A 23,078-nucleotide genomic window follows, 5' to 3' on the forward strand; every position below is an offset into this window, starting at 1 on the left:
AAGCGCCACCGGCCACCCGCTGGGTTACACAAACCACAGCGCCTCCGGGGCCGCTGGCAGCACCTCTAGCCCGACCCAGGCTCTCGGGACCAAGCCCGAGCCCCCCGAGCTCACGAGAGCCGCGTGGGAAGAGGGAGCCGCGGGTTGGGATGCGCAGGTGCCGCGTCCCGGACCTTGTGGTCATCGGCCAGCTTCTTCCCGGCCCACATCTCCTTCACCATCAGGTGCCACAGGTCACACTCCGTTTTCAGATTAGCTTCGAACACTTCCTTCTTGGACATCACTTTAATTTTTAGAGTCGGAATTCTCAGAAGCAGAAATGCGACCGTGGTGCTTCTCACTTCCTGGGGAGACACAACAAGTGGAGGCTGGTCAGTGCCACAGGCCCTGGCAGGGACTCGGGGTCTGCGATGGGAGGCGGCAGGCCCGAGGTTGGGCAGCAGCGGCCCGAGTCCCAGCCGCCCGTCCTCACCACGGCGGAGGGCCCCCATCATGGGAAGGCAGGCCCGGGAGGCAGGGGTGGAGCCGGCTGGCCAGGCTGCAGGCCCGGTCCTGGGCAGGAGGAAACGGACGGCCAGAGAGCGGGGCCTCCGTGCCACCCTGCTGTCGGCACAGGTCACAGCGGGTCGGGGACCCAGGCGCGTCCCCTAACCGGCGGGCCGTAGTGGCACCCGTTAGCTCATCAACACATCCCCACGGGGCGACGTCCGCGGGGCTCAAACAGGGTCCCTCTGCCTCCTGAGACGCCTCTCCCTGGAATTCCAGGACGGAGTCTGGGGTGGAGGACGGGGTGGGGGACCTGCCGGCCGCCCCCGCCCCCCCACCTCCCCTCCCCGAGCGTTCAGAGCTGGGCTAACTCGTGTAACCAGCCTGTTGAACGTGAGGCGTGAGGCGAGGACGCAGCAGCATCCCACCAGCATCCCAGGCAGGAGGGGCGGGGGGGGCGCCCCCAGGCAGCGGGCGGCGCTCACCTCGATGTTCCTGAAGGTGGAGATCTCCACGTAGCCCGGCCTCCCTTCCGTCAGGAGGAACAGGCGCTTCTGGGTCATGGCGATCTTGCCCACGCCGCGGTTGGTCTTCACGGAGCTGGACAGCTTGTACACGCACTCGTTCTTATCCAGATGCTCCGTCACCGACAGCGGCAGGCTCACCTCCTGGGCCTCCGCCTCGGCCTCCTTCCAGCAGTTGTAGAAATCCTTGAATGTTTCTGGGTCAATCTGTTTCTGGTGTCCTGGGTTTTGTAAAAAAAAAAAAAAAAAAAGATTTCTTACGGCCCCGGACACGGCGGCCAGCGGAGGACGGCCAGCTCCCCTGGACTGCGCTGCCCACACCGGCCAGCAGGTGGCGCCAGCACTCAGGCCCCCCCCCCCCCTCCCCCAGGGTGGCCACTCCCTCCGGGGGATGGGGACAGACCATGACCTGAGCCCAGCAGCCCCTGCAGCCCCTGGGTCACGCTTGTTACGGTGGCCATGCCCCGGGTCACCACTAGACCTGGTGGGAGGCATCCTGGGGCCACGAGGGGAGCAAGTCCTCAGATGATGCTGATGCTGAAGAGGCCAGCCCCTGGGTGGCCCTCCTACATCCCTGGATCGAGCCTTGCCTGAAGCCAGCCCTATCTCTGTATTCTTTGGCCACGTGAGCGAGTCTTACCACTTGTCACCAAGGCAACCTCAGCGGATACGACAACCTTTCTAAATGCCCAGTGGTCACGGGCTCTGGCACCAGAGACCTAGGTCCGAAAGCCAGCTCTGCTGGTTAGTGCTGTGACACCCAGGAAGCCGTGTAACCAACCTACATGCTGATCCGCAGAGCGCAGATGGGCCCCCGCCTCGCCCCCGCCTGCCGAGACGTCTGGCCGTTCTAACCCCACCTTGGCCAGGTTCCGCCTCGGCCCGCATCCTGACCGGCGTGTCCCTCTCCCTGCCCCCCTTACGTCCCACACGGCCTGGCCTTTGGAGCCGCCCGCCCCCACGGCCTGCCGCACCAGGCGCCAGAAGGCCCCAGATACAAGTAGGAGCTGCCGCTCTCTCGTTCTAACACTTCAGGGCTCCTCATCTACACGCGGCCCGAGTTCCCCAGGACTGAGCCCCTCATCCCTCCACACCCCACGTTCCAGTCATACCACGGAGACCCTGAAACAGACTCTACGTGCCTCTGCACACACTGGTCCAGAAAACTCCTACGCATCCTTCAAGACCCACATAAAACATTCCTGTGCTCCCTTCCCGGCCAAGCCAGTCGTCCTGGCCGGGCAGCTGCCAAGCCGCACACACGTTTCGGGCCGGCACTGCCACGCTGCACGACACATGCGCCACCCTACACGGATCCGTCTTGATCCTCCCGCCCCCTCAGGACGCCGACTGTTCACAGATCAGGAAACCGAGGCACAGGGAGGGAAGCCCTTGCGGGCAGGGTGAGTGTGGAGCCGAGCCCCGTGGCCAGGCGGATGCTGCGGTGTGCGGGGGGCTGTGCCTTCCTGCCGGTGCCGCGGGAGCCCCGTCCTCCCAGCCAGCCTCGCGGGAGGCCGACCTGAGAGGGACAGGCAGCCTGGGCCAGAGCCCTCCCGGGCGGCAGCGGAACCCAACGGCGCACATCCGAGAGCTCCTCGCGCCCATGGGGGCTCACTGGTCCCCAACTCTGCACAGAAACACCAACGGTTCCATCCCGCACCATCACCCCATCGCGCGGCAGAGGCGATGTCACCGCAGCCCCAGGCCCCGCGGCCACACAGCACACACCTGGCCCCGCAGCCGCACAAGCAGCCACTTCAGTCTGTCCCACGACGGGAGCATTGAGCTTCGACTCCTCTAATGCGCAGCTGTTAGGCCGGAACGTGCGTGAGGAGCTGCCCTGCAGCGGCTCGCACGTCCCAGCCCCAGGACCACTCCCTGGTGGCGTTTACGATGTGAAGGGGACCAAAGCGACAACGGGAGGTCAACGGCCCCGTCCGCGTCGCCCACGCCCACGGATGCCCTCGGGGCGTCCTCTGCGTCCCTGCTGGCACGAGCCCGGGAGTGCTGGGCACTGGCCACGTGTCCAGCCGTAAAACCACGTTCCCCAGGCGGCCACGTGCTGCAGGACACGCCTCTGGCCGCGGGAGCGGGACCAACCCTGCTCCTCCTGTGGGGGAACAGCGCTGTCCAGGGCCCTCGGCGTCTCGTGCCGCGGGGCAGCCGTCAGAGCACGGGTCTCTCGCTCCCCAGTTGCTGGACGCCGCCTCCCTCGGGCCTTCTGCCAACTGGCTGCCCCGCGTCCTCGTAAGGGCCCCACAAAGGGAAGGGGCAGGGTCTCCCCTGAGAGGCGTGTCACGGGGGGTCTGTGCTCCCCCTGCCTGGCTGCCCGGGGCCTGGCTGCCCGGGGCTCTCTGTCCCCCTGGACGCAGCTCATCCACCCACACTGTCCCCCCCACGGGTGCCCCCTGGGTGCCCGGCCCGACGAGCTCCACTGCGCCCTGCCCGGGCCAAGGCGGTGTCACATCTCCGTGGGGAGGTGACGGGGGGCCGGGCTGCCTGCACCTGGGTCAGACCGACGGCCTGGGGCCGTGGACAAGCCTCCACTGTGGGAGAAGCAGCACACGTGTGCATGAACAGGGGGCACGGCCGAGCCCAGGGGAGACGCTGCCAGGCCCACGTTCCACAGAGGACGCGTCTGCCGAGGACACAAGGTGGCCCCACTGTTCTAAGGAGAAGACGACGATCCTCAGACAGAAATGGACAGAAGACGCTGGGACGGCTCCCGGACGCTTGTCCAACCCACAGAACACAAGAGGCAGCACCCAGCGTGGCGCGGGGCGGCAGGAAGTGGGCGTCTTACAGGTGGTGCAGCCCCCGAGGGCGAGGGCAAGGGCAGCTCTCAGGATGGGGGCACCAGCCCCGGGGAGACCCGTCCACAGCCACCTGGGGAAGCAGCTGCGGCACAGGTCACCAAGGCCTCTGATGGGCCCCTGATGGCCAAACAGGCAAGCGCACTGTGCTCTGCCCCTGCCGTGCCCTCGGGAACCCGGCTCCATAAACCAGACGTGCAGGTGAGGGGTGAGACGTGATGCTGAAGGTCACCGAGGTGCACCGACACGGCAGGACACAAGTCCGCGTCACTCGAGACCACACAGACCTACGTACCACCTTCAGACACGCCCATTTAGCAAACACATAAGGACACGGTCGGAAGGGCGCGCTCGTGTTGGGGTCGGTGGTTCCCGAGGAGGGAGGGGTGGAAGGTCCCCAGGGGACCAGGTCACGAGGGACCACACGGCATTCTGGTCGTGCCGCTGGCTGCGCGGGAAGCGGTCCCAGTGCGGGAGGGACGGCACGCGGGGAGCGGGTGCCCCGGGGGCCATGGAGCCTACAGCGGCTTTGGGGTCTCTGGCCGCACTCCCCACACCCTCGGGCAGCCCCTCCGCGGACTGTTCCCCACGTACCGACACCCCACGGCGGGGCCACGGCTGCCTCTTACCCACGGTCAGCGCCTCGAACAGCCGGTGGATGGTGTTGGTGTCCTTCACGATGCCCGACTCCTGCACCCTCTTCACGAAGTCGTCCAGCTGCATGTGCTTCTTGGGCAGCTCGAAGTTCTTCACGCGGTCGTCCGGCTTGGGGGCCTCTCCGGGCTTGTCCACCACCTCGCTGATGAGCCGCCGCAGCTCAGGCACACGCTCGGCCTGGGTGCGCTGGGGGCCCGACAGGGACCCCACCGTCCTCCGAACGAGATCGGCAGGAAAGATCCTGATGTCCGTCTTGTACAGGCTCTGAAAGTCCAGCAGGGCGTCCAGCAGCTGCCCCTGCATCAGGTGCACGGCCCCGCGGAGGTAGTAATACCTCGCCAGGAGCACGGAGCTGTCGGGAGCCAGGAGCCCCATGGCCTTGCTCAGCAGGGCGACGCAGTCGGAGTAGTAGGCCTGCACGCACTGGCTCACCAGCGGGAAGTGGATCTCCGGGATCTTGAACGTGTAGGTCGACGGAGGAGTCACGTTCAGGACTAGAAGGGAAACGCACACCGTCAGCTGACCCTAAACCCCGCCGTGTCCCCGTCATCTAGTCTGGCTCGACGTTTCTGCGCCCGGGGGCCACGTGAGGCCAGAACCTCTGAGCCTCTTCCAGGAAGCTCCACGTGCCTTGAGCTGGACGACGGCCCCCCGAGCCCCCCACTTTGCTTCCACGGCACCCTAGGATAATCGTGTCTGCTAAGACATCAGTGCTAAATGGAAACATCCGGTAGTGAGTCTTCAGGGGAGGGTCACGTGTACAACCTAGGCCGGGGAGCACGGCCGGCCAGCGTGAAGCCCCGTACGCTGGCGGCTTTGTTTGGCTTGACGGCCACGCTGACACACGGCCACCACCGTGGACCCGCCTCATGAACGCGCATGCTGTGGCCCTGCTCGTCCCAGGTGCGGCGCTGCTACGTGCCGGAGCCGGCCAACCCAGCCGCGTCTCACGGATTCTGTCCATGTCACCTAAGGGCCCCCCCAGGAGGCCAGGGGGCCAGGCCAGGCCTGGAGGAGGGCCACCCCCCACCCCAGGGAGGTGGCATCACCGTGAAGCCTGGAAGGGCTGGGAGGCTGTGGATGAAGGTTCAGAGGGCGGAGAGGGCACAGCGCCCACCCACAGGGCAGTGAGACAGTGACAGGCACCCCTGGCTGGCAGGAGAGCAAGTACAGGCCCGGAGGCGAAGTCCCCGGCCCAGGGCACACGGCCTGCACGCGCCGTGGGGGGCCCAGACCCAGCAGGTGCTGCCTGGACGCCTGCTCTGACACGGGACCTTCGTCTAGAACACGCTGCCGCCCCTGAGGCCCCCTGGGTGTGCCTTCCTTAGGAGGCACCCCTGGGACCTGGTGCCTTGGCCCGGGCAGCGGCCACAGGGCCCCTGGCTCACGGCGCCTGGCCTTGCCCCCGGCCACTGCGGATGGAGCGCGACTCCTGAGGGTAGACACTTGAGGCACACGCGGCATGCGCTGCTGCAGCTTACGTGCAAACGAGACACGGGCATGCACACGTGCACATGTGCTGTGGAGCGGCTTCACGCCAAGGAAACTGTGCACACAGACCTGCCTCCGAGACGGAGCTGCAGCCCAGGACGGTGGTGACGGGCCCATGCCGTCCCTCCGCCTGCCGTCTGCCACCGGAGGGGGAGGGGGGCCTGGCCTCACCATCCCCGCTGTCTCTGCTGAAACGTGGCTCCCACACCCAAACCCCATCAGCAGCCCTGATGCTGCTTCCCCCCGGCAGGGCACCCACCCGACGCTCAGGCTCGGACTTCCTGCTGGGAGCGCGGCTCCCCGAGGGCCGGGGACACCAGGGCCTTTGTACCCCCGGGAGCCAGAGATGGCGTGGCGCCCACTGGGGCCTAACGGTCGTCGCGTCCACGTGTAAACGTGCATCTTGCACGTCCTTGCGTGTGCGCAGCCACCAAAACCCTGTAGAGCGCTGTCTACAGCAGCGTGACCGACGGTCGGAAAATGCAGGTAAGAAATCATTTTCCATAATGAACATAATTTGCAAAGTAAATACTCTAAAAATACTTCAAACAACTAAACTGCTAAAAAAAAAAAAACCCGCCCCACTCCCCTGCACTGAGACAGGCTCAGCCGCGGTCAGCGACATCGGAGCCGGGTGACGGGAGACAGCGCCCCGGACGGGGGCCGGTGTATCACCTACGCTCCCGCAGCCCGTGGAGTCGACTTTCCGCAGCGACGAGTTCCGGGCCAGCAGCTCGGGAACCGCTATGTCCTGCAGGTTGGGCATGCTGACCACCATCCGCCTGTGGACGGCGTGCAGGGCCGAGGATTTCCGCGAGGCCATTTTCTCAATGGTTGGTCTTCTTGGACTTGCCAGCATCCCGTTTAACCTGGGGTTAGAGAAAAGCAACACCTTAGAGATCCGAGTACGGCCGGAGACCACGTCCCAGCCCCTGAGCGTCCTCTCCGACGCGGCACCCGGAGCCAGATGTGGACACACTCAAGTGGAAAACAGGGCGGGAGCACCGTGTGGGTGTCCCCAGGCGCAGTGAGCGGCTGTGTCCCCACAGGGACGAGCCCAACGTGTTATATGTTGCTAAATGTGAGATTTTCTGGTCGAATGTATCATTCATCCACCCAAATAAATCCACACTCCTAGGGCGTCTGGGTCCCCAGAGTCCCGCGCCCCCATTGGTGGCAGCACCTGTCCTCCTCGGACTGCGTGTTGAGGTCCATCTGGGCGAAGGCGTCCATCCTCCTGCTGAGCCGGGCTTTAAGGAAAGCGTGAAACATGTAGGTGTCCAACACCTGAAACAGACCACGGGGGGCCAGTTACCGCTGCACTCTGCGGCCAGAGCGCCCACGCACTGTCCGGCCCCCACCCCCACCCCGGCCGCGGCCTCTCCTTGGACACAGGTTCCTAAGCCAGTAGCTGTCTTTACTGTACCCTCCACATCCTCCCCGAACACTCGGCATTTGAAAAATCACCAGAAGTTCAAAAGCTCAACCACCTTCCCCTGGTGACCACGAGGGCCACGGTGTCCTGTGGCCTCTGATCCCGGATCTCTGGGGACCATGGCCCCCTCCTCGCAGCAAACGCACAGGCTGGTGCACACCTGTGGCTCCCATGACCCAGCTGCTGGTTTCTCGAGGGAAAAGGCAACCCCAGCTGCCAGAGCTTGTCCCTACTCTACTCCCTGCTGCAGGCCAGCAGCCCGCGGGGGACAGGGCTCAGGCCCAAAGGCCACTGCCCAGCCGGGGGACAGGAAGGCTGCAGTGGTACAGGGCCCACGTGCAGAACAGCTGCAGCAGAAGGCAGGCAGGGAGCGATGGGAGGTGGCAGCTGTGGCTCGCAGGGACCGCTGGGGCACTGTCCATGTGCCCAGGGAGCAAGCAGGTGGACAGCGGGGAGCTCGGCTCCGTCAGCTGGAGCTGGGACCTGACGGCTGGGGTCCCCTCAACGGCAGAGGGTGGGGGGAGCATGGAGTCTGTCCAGCAAAGGTCAGAGGGCAGACCCGGAGGGTGCGGGCCGAGGGCCGGCCGGCCGACGTGAACGACTGCCGTGTGGCCCTGAGGCACGAGAGCCGCGGCTCCGCAGCAAGGCTCAGATGCCCCTCTGGCCACCAGCTGGACAGGGCGCCACCGAGGCAGGCAGCCCAGCTTCCCGCCTGGAGCCCGGGGCTGAGGCAGCTCTGCAGAGGGTTCTAGAAGCCAGCACGGGACGCCCTCCGCCTGGGCTGGGCGCTGCCCTGGACGGGGAAGCCCACGGAATGAGGCGGAGCAGGAGCGGGGCCAGGGACGCGCCGCAGGAGGCCTGCGCGGGGGAGCCCTGCTGGAGGGGGAGCCTGGCCCCCGGGGAGAGGCTGCTCGAACGCGGCGGCTCGAAACAGACGAGAACGGAAGCGTCCCATGTGCCGGTTAACACGTGGACAGAAACACAGGGCGGCCTGCCGCGCCGACGGAAAGGCCCCGCCTCGATCCCAAGGATGCGGCTCGAGGCGCACACGTCCCCCCGCCCCCCCCGGAACATCACCCGCGACACTTACAATGCGAGTGTCTCATGACACATGACACGTATGTTACACTCCAAGGAGCTGACCCCAAAACGGAGGGAGGGCCAAGGGGTCAGAAGGAACCGCACCACAACTAACTTTCCGGAAACACTAGTCCTTAATAAGATACTAACCGACGCCGAAGAAACTTACCTTGAACATCGTAAGGACAGAAAGGCCCGCGGGACAGAAGACGCGCACACGAGCCCACGCCCTCCTCACCTGCCTGTAGAACTGCTGGTCCCCCGGAGCTCTGGTTTTGAGAAACTCCTCGCTGTTAAACACCCTGTGTTCATAATTTAAGTGATTCTTCACTTCCCTGGTGAAGAGAAAGATGGTCGCAGGGCTGAGATATTTTTAAATACGGGAGAAAGTCGTCCGTCTCTGGCGACACACACGACAGGAAGTACACCCTCTGCCAGCCCGGGCCTGGACAAAGGGGACCCGGACCCCAGGGGGCTGGGGCTGGGCGCGCCCGCCTGCTGCTCTGGCTGCTCCGCGACTGGCTTTTCCGTCCCAGGAGGGACATCAGGGCTCTTCCCCGTCCAGACCCGACTTCCTCCCGCAGAGGACGCGGCCGCCACGAACGGTTCTCACTGTTCGCACACAGTGGGCTTGCGGGGGCGACCCCCCGGGGCAGGCGGACCCTCGGAGCGTGAACCCACGCGACCTGCCTCCAACGGGCTCACGGGCCACATTCCCTGCGTCGGACACTCAATGCTTTCCACTGTCAGGGGAAAACTATCGAAGGGACATAGAGTCTGATAATCTGTATTTTTGTATTGTCTGCTTCTTTACAAATTTGTCAAAGCTTACAAGGTCTTTAAAAAACAACAACCCCAAAAATAAAAAATAAAAAATAAAAATAAAAATAAAAAACAACCCTGGGACGCCTCGGGGGCTCAGTGGTTGAGCATCTGTCTTCGGCTCAGGGTGTGACCCCGGGGTCCCGGGTTCAAGTCCCGCATCGGGCTCCCCGCAGGGAGCCTGCTTCTCCCTCTGCCTGTGTCTCTGCCCCTCTCTCTGTGTCTCTCATGAATAAATAAGTAAAATATTTTAAAAAAAGAAAAAAAACCCAACCTTGTTCATAAAAGATTTCATTTCAAAAGGACAAAATAAAAATAACATATTAGCGTCCATACTGATTATACTGCCTGAGTGGTGGCAGCGTGACCTGCCTACGCTGCCCTGTCCCATGTTTCTCCTGGTAAGTTATTCGTTTTAGGGAAACATGTACATCTGGAGTCACTGAATAATCACGAAGAGCGTGCTCAAGTCTGCAGGCTCCGCTCTCAACCCGGCAGGTCCAGAGGCAAAGCGATCAAGGAGTGGGGAAAAAAATCCAGCCTGAAGGCTCTTTCGCTAAAAATAACCCTTCACAGACTTGCGATATAATCTAGGCACACACGTATCGTACACGCCTCGGACGACCACACACTCGGGCCAGAAATAGCCCAATCCCCGTGCTGCGCGGCTTCCCGGTGCGCCTGGCCGCCTCTGGCCCCCGGGATGGTGCGGGGGGCACGACAGAAATGAGGACAAAGAGCAAGACCATGTGATGGGGACAGATCCCAAGTGCTGCCATGGGAGGGTGGACTTCATTCCCGAAGTGACCAAGGGTCCCCAGCTGGAGCGATACCCCCACCCCTGCCCTGAGGCCGGAGGGGTGAGGATTCCAGCCGCATCCGCATGGGGCCAGCGGCACCTCCCACAGACACAGTCTCCGGTACCTGAAGATGCTGAAGAGCAGCTGCAAGGCCACTTGCTGCACTTGGCAGTTGAGCCTCCGCTGCCAGGCCCGCCGGCGGGCGCGCCCCTCGTTCAGGTCCGTGCTGGCACCCAGGTGGGCGAGGTCCAGCTCGTGGTGCAGCTGCAGGCTCTGGACCCTGGAAGGGACAGACGGATGCTGACCGCCGTGCACGCCGTGCTCCGGAGGCTGTGGGGGCTGGGGGAGAACCGGCCGGCCGGGGGCCGCCCTCCCAGGCGCAGGAACACTCAGGACTCTCAGAAGACAGGCGGGGCGGTCATAAACGCACAGCCCTGGAGAGTCGCCCCATACAAACAGCTCATCCGTGCACGACCCACAGAGGCCTCACCTGTGGCCATGCATGTTGCACCCAAGCTGCGCCCGCCAGGCGAGGGCACGCACTCCCCACCCCAGGAAGGCCACAGGGTTTCCTGCACCGGCTGCCTCCTGGCAGCAGCTTCCCACCACCACGCCCCGTCCGGGAGGATCGGATGCACCCGACGTCCTGTGTGTCGCTGCCCTCGCCACCCAGAGGGGCGTCCAACCACGCTGGCCTCCCTGGCACTTTGGAAACCAACCAGCAAGCATGTGGTTTACGTGCAAAATACACCAATGCACGCCCACCCCACCTGTGCCTCCGGGGCACCTCCTGCACGCCAGGCGCTGTGTGGGTGTGGACTGCGTGGTGACCACAGGCAAAGCTCCAGGATGGGCCTCACGTTCAGGTGGGAAGAAACAGAAGCGCACACCCCAGATAGGAGGTCGTGGGGAGGGGGAGGCGAGGAGGGTGTCAGAGACCAGGACAGCTGGAAGACAGCCTGGCTGGTGGCTGAAGAGGACCTCGGGCCTGAAAGGTGAGGAGCGGACGGACACGGACAGCCCTGAGCAGGTAGGGAGAGCCCAGCCGCCAGAGGCCCCACGGGAGGGCCCCAGGGGTCGGTGGGGCCGGTGAGCACCCTGGATTTGCCCACAGGTGACAAGAAGCCACTGCTGGACACAGGCGTCCCAGCCGCGCCAAGCCCGGCTGACCTGTTCAGGGCACCACCACCTGGAAGGGACGGAGGGCGCCGCGCGGAACGAGTCGGTACAGTGCCTGTGGCAGCGGTCCCCTCCCCGAGCCCTGTGCCGGGACAAGCCCTCTGCCGGAGGAGACAGAGGTCCCTCCTACCTGAGTGCTCAGCGAGTCTGCCCGTGAGAGTGGGGGTCCCCGTGCTGCCCCGGGAGGTCGGGGGCAGGGGTGACTGGGGGTGGGGTCTCTGGGGGGAAGGGCGCTGCTTCCTGTCCGGCCCCAGCAAAGGCCCCGGGGACAGCCGAGCACTCCAGGACCCGGGGGACACCGACCACCACGGCCCGGCACGGCCCTCCAGGTGTGCGTTAGCGCACGTGGCTGAGACCGAAGGACGAAGGACGGCGCATCCCACCCTCTGAGGGTCCAGCCGAGCAGAGATCCAAGCCGCTGTGTCTATTCTAGAATCCTGACGCCACCACCCAGACAAGGGCAAGAGCCCCACCCCCGGGGATGCTCCACCCATGCACAGCCGAGACCGCACCCGACACTAGCGCCCACCACGCTACAATGTCAGACTCTGACTCTGACTTGCTCATCAGAAGCTGAACTAGGTGGTTTACCTCCTAGGTTCTCACAGGGCGCTGCCCCACCAGGACGGCCAGACGCCCCCGCCCCCCCACGGGACCGCATCACCGTCCTGGCAGATGGTGAAGCTCCTCCACCCTCCCCAGAAGCAGCAGGTAAGAAAGTCCCCGCCTCCAGGACGGAGGCTGCAAAGCCTAATGTGGCCCTTCTGGGGAGAAGCCTGATGGAGGCCAAGGTGGGGGGGCGGGAGGGGGCAGAGTCGCAAAGACCATGCAAGCGAGGAGCAGCGAGGAGGCAGCCAGAGTGCTGAGGGGGGCGGGGGCAGGCGCCCTCCTGTGAGCTGCTCAGCAGGACACATACCTGCCAACCTGCCCTGTGTGGGGCATCCTTGGGGTCTGAACACATGTTTGAGGGGGGAAGGGAGGAAGGAGAGGAGAAGAAGGAGGGAGGGAAGGGGAAGGAGAAGGGAGAGAGGAAAGGGAGGAGAGAAGGGAGGGAGGGGGAAGGAGGGGAGGGGAGGAGGGAGGCAGGAGGTGGAGGAGCTCAAAGGCTCACAGGCACAGGGCAACACCACAGGGGCTGGGGTGGGGGCACTTGACCTCCTGGGACCACGACTCGACTCGTATGTGGACAGACGACTGTCATCCTAAGACGTTCACAGATGAGTCGCAAACCCTAAGACAGGAGCGCGGACCTCACAGAACCGCAGGAGGACGCTGGGGACGGGCAAGCGCAGGGCAAGCGCAGGGCAAGTGCAGAAGTGGGGCAGCAGGAGCCCCCCTTACCTCTGAATAAACGTCTGTGCCGCCAGCAGGGGGACGTCAGGGAGGTCGACGTCCTCGTCGTTAGAGCAGGTGATGGTCCCGTTATCGATGTTTATCAGGACCAGGCCGTCCGCCTCCTGTAAGTTGGTAAAGATTGGTGAGAGCCTGATTGGCGGACACCTGTGAAAACACAGGAAGACGCACCTGCGCTGCCCAAGGCAGCGTCGCCCCGGACAGAGTCCCCAAAAGGCCGTCCCTGCCACACGTGCAGCGCAGCCGCGAGCCGTGTTAACGAGCCGGGTGGCTCAGATCCGCCGGGTCTGGTCAGGATTCCACACGGGCCAGGCTCTCAGCTGCCCCGGTACACAGCCTGGCGGCCACTTCAGGGGTCCAGAACAGAAGGTTCCAGAACTCCACCCCTCCCGCGAGTGTGGCCGGGGCCCCGGGCTCGGTGAGCACGCACTTAGGATTTCTGACCTACGTGCCCAGGTTACTCGAACAGCCTGACGCGTGACGTGTGACAGACACTGAGGCCGCACCCGGCGGTCCCGGGAATGTGGCTGGGCCCCCGGCTCTCCCTCTGGGCACCAGCTCTGACGTGCTCCAGGCGGCACGGGAAGTGTGCACACGCCGTCTTCTGGCACAAACGCACGGCACTGACTGGGGAGGTGAGCCGGGCCGCACGCCTGTGAGCTGCAGCACGCGCGCTGTAGGACTGCATCCGGGCCCCGGGCCCCACGGAGGAAAACACAGGCTCTCCAGCCTGCAGCCAGTCCTGGAATCTTCCAGAACAGGTAAATCCCTGCACGGGCTTCCTTCACGACATCGGACGTGAGCTGTCAGGTGAACGTGCTGGCAAATTCCCCAGGGAAAGGACTGAAACAAGAGGGACTTTTCCCAAATGATGACAAGAGACACACGTTTTCAATGTCAGAGGATGGGTGGCGCGTTCTTCCTCGTTTGCAAGGCAGACTGGGAGACGCTTTCTTTCTGAACGGCCTTTCCCCAAAGTGTGTTTGTCACTTGGTGAGTCACTGGCTTTGGCAAGAAGGCGATGGAACCCGGCTCCTCCCCGGGATGGCCGGGCGGGTCAGGGCCCCTGGCACCTTCCCGGGCACCTTCCCGGGATCTGCTCTGAAACCCTCCAGGCCCTGCACAGCAGCTGGGCCGCAGCCAACGGGCGCCAAGGGCGGGAAGGCGGCGGGAAGGAGCGCCCGGCGTGTCCGCACACTCAGAACGGCCACAGCAGGAGGCGCCCCACCCTGAGCGACGCCGGGAAGCAGGTGCGAAGGTGCTCGGGTGTTAGTCCCCCGGGGAAACCACTGGGATCCACAGTAAGACGCCGCGCTCGCCGGGACGGCCAGCCCAGCAGGGACACACAGGGACGATGCTGGCGGGGAGGGGAGAATCGGAGCTGCCGGCGGCCCGAGGGCCAGCGTCTCCCGCGGTGTGGACCCGCAGTAAGGGAAAGCCCAGTCCACGCGGAGCCGCACGCCCACGCGTGCTCACGGCTGCACCGCTCACGGGGGCCAAACGTCCACACAACTCAGAGGTCCATCAACCGACGAATGGACAAACGAACCGTGCCACGGTCCCTCGACAGGATCCTGTGTCAGCAGAAGCACGGCTACGTGGCCGGTGGACGCGGACGAACCAAGAGGACGCTGCGCCGAGTGACGGCAGCCACGAGAGGTCGGCTGCCGCCACAGAACCACGTGGATGCAACGGGCAAAGCCACGGGGAGACCCAGGGCTGTGGGGCGGCCAGGGGCAGGCAGGGGGCAGCGCGGTGGACGCTGACGCACACGGGGCTTCTGTGTCGGGTGCCGGGAACGTCCGGTTAAGGGGCACAACTCTGCAAAGTCACGGAGAGCCGCCGAGGTGCACGTCGTAATCCGCTGAACTCCGTGGCCTACGTGTTTTCTGTGAACAGAGGCGTCTTATAAAAGCCAAACCCGCTGTGGCCGCTGACGGTCCCACGTTTCCGGCCCATCCACAAGGTCGCTCACCATCCGAACGCACGTCACGAAGCACTTACGGGAGGCCCGGTGCTGCACTAACGGCCCTTTGACCTTTGCCGCGACCGCGGGGCCGGGAGGCCGGCTCGCACACAGTGTTACAGGTTTGTGTCCGCGCTGTCCGCGGGTCTGGCGGCGCCACTTCCGAGGAGGAAGATGAAGAATCGTGGGCGGCAGGCAAGGCTTGCTGAGCCGCAGTAACAAGGCTGCCAGACGGGGAGGGGACCCCAGGGGCTGCCACTTTGCCATTCAAATCGGGGCCTTCACCAGCTCTTCCGGGAGCCGCCCTGAGCACGCCGAGCCGGGGCCCCTGTGCACTGGGACATCGTGTCCGTCAGGGCTTTGGTCGTGCACCCGCCTACCTGCCGTGTTGAGGGTCTTGTGGCGACATCCGGAGACGCGCTGCCTCAACCTGTGCCAGTGACCCAGGTCCTACAGCTCATTGTTTTGCATCAGGATATTTTGCGAAAGTCACTCCTGCAGAGGCTGCTACACAGGATGTGCCTGTGGTCTTGTCTGTGCGGCCGAGCAGGATGCTGGTGCAGTTGTCTTCGCCATCCCGGCTCCCCTTTTCTCCTGGGGGCCCCCGGCCCTCACTGCCTAAGCGTCCCATTACCCTCCAACACGGTCTTTTACGACCAGGACACATGAGGACCTAACGCTGCTGGTCTGGCACCGCGAGTAACTGGTCACCGCACGTGGCAAGGCCCACGCCCCCGCCAACGCTGAACGACACGCTGCGTGGAGAGGCATCTTCCAGCAGGAGGCCCACGGCATTCCTGAACAACAGAAGCTTCACCGGAGAAGCACAGGATCTGGAGCGGGGGCACCGGCTGCCGTGGCCTGTGGAGCCCTGTCATGTGCTGGCGGGTGCGGGGTGGCGCCTGCTCGGAGCCCTGCCCGGGAGGACGTGCCCGCTTCTGAGGCAAGCATGCCAAGGTTGACAAGGGCTGGCACCCCACGCGAGCCCACAAAACCAGAAAGTGGCCAAGGCCGGGCCGGAAAGTGGGCTCCACTGGCACCGACACCCACACTCTCCTCACGGAGCTGCAGGAAGCCCCGGGGAATTACGTGGACTGGAAGTGACACCAGGTCCCGGCACCCAGAGCACCACGGCCTCGAACACACCCAAAGGCAGCAGGGGGTGGTGGAGACGAGCGACAGCCCCGTGCACGTGTACATGTGCAAGGCACCCAGAGCACCAGCCCCAGGGCCGCAGTGGCCGCCCTCCCCCGGGGCCGGGGTGTGCAGCCCTCCCTCGTGGTCCTTTCAAAGCCACTTCCCACCAGTCCCCCCGGGAATCACGAGGACCCAACGTTCGAGCCGACGGTCGAGGCCTCACCTTGCTGACTTCTTCAAAGTAGTCAAGGTGGCAGCCCATGAGGAAGGACGTCGGCGCCATGACGAAATCCAGCATCTGGCCCGACAGGACGGGCACGAACGTGTGCTGCCACTGCAGGGGGTGCAGGTAGGCCATGAAGCACTCGGCGACCAGCGGCAGCAGCGCCCAGTTGGAGGAGAAGAACACGATCCGCTGCTCCGTGAGGAGGCACGTCAGGATCTGGGGGGAATCCACACCGTGTGCACACCTCCAGCCACGCGCCAGGCGCTCGACTCGCGTGTACGTGCGCCACCGGAACCAGATGGGGCCTGGGTCCACGGGATTCCCTGCTCCGTTTGCCAAAGCCAAAGCCCCTTTCACCCTCCGAAAAGCACGCGTCGTGAGCAGCGTGCACTCCCTGCACGCCTCTGCTTGGAGCGGGAAGCGCGGAGGCACGCCGTGGGACAGCGGCGACCACGGCTTGGACGCCCCCTAAGCCAGCCCGCCCGGGACGCCGCAGGGCCGAGGCACGCTTACCTGCAGCACCTTCTCAGGCCTGAAGCACAGCAAGGGCAGGTGGAGGTCCAAGTCGATGACCGGGCTCTCGGGGTCCGCGCGCGAGGGGAACACGATCTGGAGCGGCTTCATGTTAAATACCTGTGACGGACGGACGACCAAGGTCCACAGTGAGTTCAGGGAGCGGCTCCCAGCAGAGGCCGAAATGCACTGAAACTCTCCATTTAGGATACGTTTTTGAATACTCGCACTGTCGCCCCGTATGTCCCCGAAAAAAACAGCCTCGAGACACACGGCACTGCTGAGAAAAGCTCACGCGCGAATCAAGTTGGGAACGTCGTCGTCAGCCAGACCTCTCTAAGCTCTACTTAATTAGCAAAGCGCCCGTCGGCACAGATAAGCTGACACCCGGACGCCTGTCCCGACCAAGCACGTTCCGGTCAGCCTTCGCTACAACACGTACTGCGTGTTACGGATTCTCAGCATTTTCAACCTAACTGTCAAAGCTCCTTAAAGACATGGAATTCAAGACGCTGCTGAGAAAGATTTGTTTTTCCAAAGTGGGGGATCCCCGGGTGGCTCAGCAGTTTAGCACCTCCGTTCAGCCCAGGGCGTGATCCTGGAGACCCGGGATCGAGTCCCACGTCGGGCTCCCGGCATGGAGCCTGCTTCTCCCTCTGCCTGGGTCTCTGCCTCTCTCTCTCTCTCTCTGTGTCTCTCATGAATAAAATCTTTAAAAAAATTATATTTTTCCAAAGGATATTATTTTAAAATAACACTTCAAATTCAGCATCCGCAGACTGCCCCTTCTGTGGACGGAGGGGGACGGACAGGGGCCGTCCAGCTTGATGGCAAGTTCGCGGCTGACTGCGGGTGTCAGCCTCGTGGGGGGTGCCCAGGAGCAGCCCCGGAGCCCCACGGAAGAGCAGAACGGGGTGACCCAAGGGTGAGCAGCGCCGGGCAGAAACCACAGAGAGAAGCAGCGACTCTGAGGACAAAGACGCTCCCACCAGGAAACGTGTGGAAGGGGGAGAGACGCGGAGGACGGGGTGGGCAAGGTCCCGGGACAGATGCTCGCCATCCACGCCTCCTCACGTCATCACTGCTCTCCGGGCCCCCTCGTGTAAAAGAAACCTGACTGTGCCGGGGACGCATCTTGTCACCCCGGCCTGCCCTCTTGTCACCCACTGGCCCACGGGAGCCAGACTCGGCTGAGACCAGGTGGATTCGCTTGTGAGGACAACGACATCCCTTCTGTTTATGACAAAACAAGGTAGAGCGGAGTCAAACGCTCCAGCTGGTGATGAACCACCAGTAACTGTAAAGTTGATGAGAAAAACTCCCCTCGATGTTTCCACACAGTACACGTGTCAACCCGCTTCCCAACTACAGATAAAAACAAGACACAAACGCCGGTCACCCGCCCAGTGAGCCCACAGGACGCGTCGGCCGCGGCACCAGGGCCTCAGGTCCTTCACCCCACCTCGCAGGTGAAGGCTCTGAGCAGGGACACCCCTCAGGGGAACACGTCCCAATTCCAGCTTGACCGCGGCCCCAGGGAAACAACAGGGACCGCAGCACAGAAGAGTCAGGCCGAGTGGGAGGGAAACGCACATCTCGCCGTGCACACCCAGGAACGCCCAGGCCCCGAAACACGGACACTCAGACCCGCTGGCGGGCCCAGGATGTGGGGTGTCTGCTGCCCTCAGGCCGAGGTCCAGGCTGGGCGCTGCCTCCCCTGGCACAGACCAGAGACGAGCCACTGGCGCCCACACACTTGGCTCCCCAAGTCCCCACCTCCGGCCACACGGCCTCTGCATCGACATCCGTTTGCAGTGGGTTCTGGAAATTCCTGCCGAACCAGCTCCTGGGTCAGAGGAGGACCTTGGCCCCAGCCGGAAGCTCGCGTTTTCTCCAAAACACTCCCAAAGACGGGTGGGTCGGGGCCTCGTATCAACGGGGGCCCAGAACCAGTGAGGCCGCACAGGGGACGAGCGTGACGGCAAGCCTGACCCAGGCTCGGCTCCGTCGGACAAACGCACGAGAACCAAGCCGCAGGCCCCACTCTGTGAACACGACGGGCTAGGGAAACACGGCCCATCCGTTCACTCATGCACGGCTGCCGGAGCAGCAAGTGCAGGGCGGCCGTGGTAACGGGCCCGGATATGCAGCTCTGAACGGGGCCTCTGCCCTCATGCAGCTTGGAGGCCGATGGAGAAGATGGATGTTGAACAAACCACACACGTGTGCAAACCCCAACCACAGACCGTGCTGGGCTCTGCAGGAAGGGCAATGGGCACAGAGAGGCGGGGTGGGAGGTCACTCAGAGGCCGTCCCCAAGAACCTGACTTCTAGGAACAGCACGTGCAAGGGCCCTGGGGCAACACCAGCGAGGGACTGAGGGAAACCCAGTGAGGCTGGACAAGAGGAAGCTAGGGGGTGAGGACACAGAGGAGGACAGTGACTCGGGCCAGGGCCGCAGGATGGGCCGCAGGTACACAGCAAGAAGCCACTGTTGGTTCTAAGCACAAAAGGAGAGCCCAGTGTATAGACTTTAATAGTCTTTGCCGCCACTGTGCAAAGGACGAACTGAATGAAGGGTGAAGAGTGGACGTGGACAGACCAGCGGCTCCTCAACCCGCGCAGGTGGGAGACGCCGTGGCCCGGAGTGGGATAGTGGCCGTGGCCGTGGGCACCTGGAGACACGCCGGGAGCTGGGTGGTCACGGGTGAATGATGGATTGAATGCAGGCGTGAAGAGAAGAGGCGCCCAGAACGACCCCCATAAACCTTCCCACAGGGTGGTCAGAGTGGAAGAACCAAATATTGATGAATCCAGAATTCCAAGCCACAGAAAATTGGTCAGGGACCATGCGTGCGTTACTCATGTTCGAAGGCGGAACCATAACACACACGGTTGACCCTCAAACTGTCCTGAACTCCCTTCGGTTCACTGCTTAGCCGGTCCTTATACTTGCAGAGTGAACACGGCAAGAACGTACGCTTTGATGACTCTGCTGAACCATAAAAAAAATACCAATTATCCACATAATAAAGATGAGAGCCTCGCACAAAACAAGTACCGGATAAATGTCCCTGCAAAGGTTCTGGGGGTGGAACCGAGGTACCCGGCCAACCTGCTCTGTCTCCCGGCCTGGAATGCACGTGGCAGGAGTCCCCACCACCCACAGACTGTAGGCTGATTATTAAAAATATACATTTTGGGGCAGCCCAGGTGGCTCAGCGGTTTAGCGCCGCCTTCGGCCCTGGGTGTGATCCTGGAAACCCGGAATCAAGTCCCACGTCAGGCTCCCTGCATGGAGCCTGCTTCTCCCTCTGCCTGTGTCTCTGCCTCTCTCTCTCCCTGTGTCTCTCATGAATAAATAAATAAAATCTTAAAAAAAATATATATATATATATATATATATACACACATTTAAAGTTCGTAATCACACGTCTCCTAGGAAATAAAATTAATTTTCCAACTGTGAATAGTAATCCACACGTAGAGAACCCAGATCTCTATGATCTCCCAGGAGGGACTGCCTGGCACAGGGTGGACATTTATACTAATTTGACGGGTGCCTGTTGCAGAACAAGGAAGTGCCCAGTGGTTGCGTCAGTCTGGAAAACGCTGAGCCAGACAGGTGTCGTCACGGCTCAGCCGTCCGGCCTGTTACTCGGCCAAAGGGGAACGTGGGCCGCCTTCCTCCCACCGTCCTTGCCTGAAACCCTGGGGGGATGAAAGAGCCAGCAATGTGTCAGGATGCACGTGCCAGGGAACCCAGATCCGCGGAAGCGCCTGGCCACTCGTTCAACACGGTGGCACCGGGGAAAAAACAAAACAGGGCAGCCCGGGTGGCTCAGCGGTTTAGTGCCTGCCTTCTGCCCAGGGCGTGATCCTGGAGACCCAGGATCCATGCAGGGAGTCCCATGTCGGGCTCCCTGCATGGAGCCTGCTTCTCCCTCTGCCTATGTCTCTCTCTCTCTCTGTGTCTCTCCTGAATAAATAATAAATAAATAAAATCTTTAAAAAAAAGAAGGAGAAGAAGAAAAAAAATACGAAGCCAGGTACTTTTCATGAATCGCCCTGGACAGGACAAAACATGAACATATTTAATACAACACCCAATATTCCAGACTGATAAACCAAAGGGAAATTTGTAATTTAAGTAAATTCTCTGTGTTTTCTGCAGAGCGAGTAATGAACCTGTGTCTTAGGCGCTAAGGGGGCCGGCCCACCACCAGCTCCACGGCATTTATCATGGGCCGCCCGGCAAACTCCCCGTTAGAAACAGATGACTCTGTAAGGACCTTGAGAAGCATAACTTAAACATACTAGGACGTAAGAGAGAGCGTAAGACGTTAGAACCATCGTCGTCATGATACTCTATTTGCAAACACAAGACAAAAAAGTCCAGATTTAATTACCAAATGAAGCGGTCCAGGCGGCGGGCTAGGTATCAAGGACAGTTTTGCAGCAAAGTCTTTTATGTGATTGTCAACTTCAAAATCTTTACAGAGCTTCAGATGAGTCAATAAGCTAAAATAAAAAAAAAAAAAAATCAAATCAGAAAATAAGTGTGAGCATCCGTTTGTCATCCTTGGCATTTCTAATCCAAGCTGGAGTGTGTGCGGGCGGCGGCAGCTCCAGGGCCGGCAGAGGGCAGGGCGGGGCTGCCCGGGTTGGGGGTGGTCGGGGGGCTCGGGGGTGGGGGGCTGGTCACACGGCCCGGATTCCTGCCGTTTTCTGCATGTGTCGTACCTCAGCAGGGAGTAAACATCTCAGGGGTCCCCACACGCTATATTCTTACAATAATGTAAGCCAGAGAAAAGAAAAGGCCTTTGAGGAAATCCTAAGGAAGAGAAAATACATTTACAGGACTATCGCATTTGTCGAAGAAAATCCATGTGTACGCGGCACCTGCACAGTTCAAACCGCACTGTTCCAGGCACTGCTGCACGTGATTTATCTATTTATTTATTTTTTAAGAGATTTTATTTATTTATTCATGAGAGAGACAGAGGCACAGGCAGAAGGGGAAGCAGGCTCCATGCAGGGAGCCCGACGTGGGACTCGATCCCAGGTGTCCAGGATCCCACCCTGGGTCAAAGGCAGGCGTTGAACCGCTGAGCCACCCAGGCTGCCTGCTGCATGTGATTTAAATGCAGAACAGTGGGAAGCCTGGGGGGCTCAGCGGTTGAACATCTGCCTTTGACTCAGGGCGTGACCCTGGGGTCCCGGGATCAAGTCCTGCGGGGAGCCTGCTTCCCCCTCTGCCTGTGTCTCTGCCTCTCTCTGTGTCTCCCACGAATAAATAAATAAAATCTTAAAAATTAAATAAACGTACGACAGACCAGCGGCACCCGGGGGCAGTGGGGCTGGGAAGCGAGCACAGGGCACCTTGAGGGAACCTTGGGGGTGGTGACAGTGTTCTCTATCTTAACAGCAGTGATGGTGATGTGGAGTCTATATTCAGCAAAATTCAGCCAAGTGCCCCGAACACCTCGCTGCGGGGCCCTGGGGCGGGCCCGGCCTCGCCCACCACAGCAGGGCCTGCGCTTACGTTCTTACTCTAAGTAACAAATCATAGCTCTTCCTGGAGTGAGTCGGGGCGCCCAGGGTGGTGCACTGGGTTAAGCGTCCGACTCTGGATTTCGGCTCAGGTCATGACCTCAGGGTCATGAGATCGAGCTCCCAGCTCAGCGTGGCGACCGCCTGAGATTCTCTCTCCCTCTCCTTCTGCCCCTCCTCCTTGCGCGCTCTCTCTCTCAAAATAATCAATAAACACATCTTTAAAAATAGTAACAGCTCTTCGTGGAGTCAGCGTCATGATTTGGAGATAATTCAATGTTCCTCCATAGTTTATTTTTTTATTTTTTTATTCTTTTTTAATTTTTATTTATTTATGATAGTCACACACAGAGAGAGGCAGAGACACAGGCAGAGGGAGAAGCAGGCTCCATGCACCGGGAGCCCGACGTGGGATTCGATCCCGGGTCTCCAGGATCGCGCCCTGGGCCAAAGGCAGGCGCCAAACCGCTGTGCCACCCAGGGATCCCCCTCCATAGTCTATTTACTATAAAAGTAACAGTATCAAATTAAAGAAAAAAAAAAAAAAGACAGACTTTCCATAACCTAATTCCACAGACACCACCAGGTAGTCTCTCCCAATTTCGGTCCACACAGAGGCACGGTTGACCCGCTACCATCACAGCAGAAAAACAGATTTTAAAAATCTATGAATCCGTGTTTATAAACTGCCCTTTGGATTTCTGTCACTTGTTTTTCTCCGTATTTTATAGTTCCAGTCGTTCAGCAACGACCATCGAGAGCCGACCTCGGGAAGCATGGACACTGGACGCATATTTCAAGGCAATCGCAGGTTTGCCTCAGTGTCCAGGAGGACGGTATCTGCTGCCAGCGACACCGCGAAGGTCCCCTGCTGAACGAACAACATAACGAAGGCCAGGAAGGTACAGCAGGCGCCGCCCGAACCTGCCCCCCGGAGGAAGGGTGGGATCGCCATCCCCGCTTCCCGGAGGCGCACACTGCAGGTGGCTGGAGAAGGCATCTACCTTCAAGCGCTGAAGATGATCCACGAATTAATAAAAAGG

The 23,078-nt window shown here is 61.7% G+C and overlaps 1 protein-coding gene across 3 annotated transcripts in view; it reads right to left on the minus strand.

Moving 5' to 3' along the window:
* DENND3 (DENN domain containing 3) overlaps positions 1-23,078 on the minus strand; it is a 50,719-nt gene that overhangs the window by 16,565 nt on the left and 11,076 nt on the right. For 2 of the 3 annotated variants that reach the window (XM_072733809.1, XM_072733808.1), the window contains exons 5-15: positions 20,892-21,003; positions 16,483-16,602; positions 15,967-16,185; positions 12,629-12,744; positions 10,233-10,388; positions 8,725-8,821; positions 7,155-7,258; positions 6,647-6,840; positions 4,453-4,974; positions 972-1,231; positions 174-344 (exon numbers count right to left, since the gene is read on the minus strand). In XM_072733809.1, coding sequence (XP_072589910.1) covers positions 174-344; positions 972-1,231; positions 4,453-4,974; positions 6,647-6,840; positions 7,155-7,258; positions 8,725-8,821; positions 10,233-10,388; positions 12,629-12,744; positions 15,967-16,185; positions 16,483-16,602; positions 20,892-21,003 — 2,071 coding nt within the window. Of the gene's footprint in view, positions 1-173; positions 345-971; positions 1,232-4,452; positions 4,975-6,646; positions 6,841-7,154; positions 7,259-8,724; positions 8,822-10,232; positions 10,389-12,628; positions 12,745-15,966; positions 16,186-16,482; positions 16,603-20,891; positions 21,004-23,078 lie in introns of those variants that run through there. The other variant, XR_011996484.1, reaches the window with a different exon arrangement.

The sequence above is a fragment of the Vulpes vulpes genome, chromosome 13 (genome assembly GCF_048418805.1).
Source record: "Vulpes vulpes isolate BD-2025 chromosome 13, VulVul3, whole genome shotgun sequence".
Classification (NCBI taxonomy): Eukaryota; Metazoa; Chordata; class Mammalia; order Carnivora; family Canidae; genus Vulpes; species Vulpes vulpes.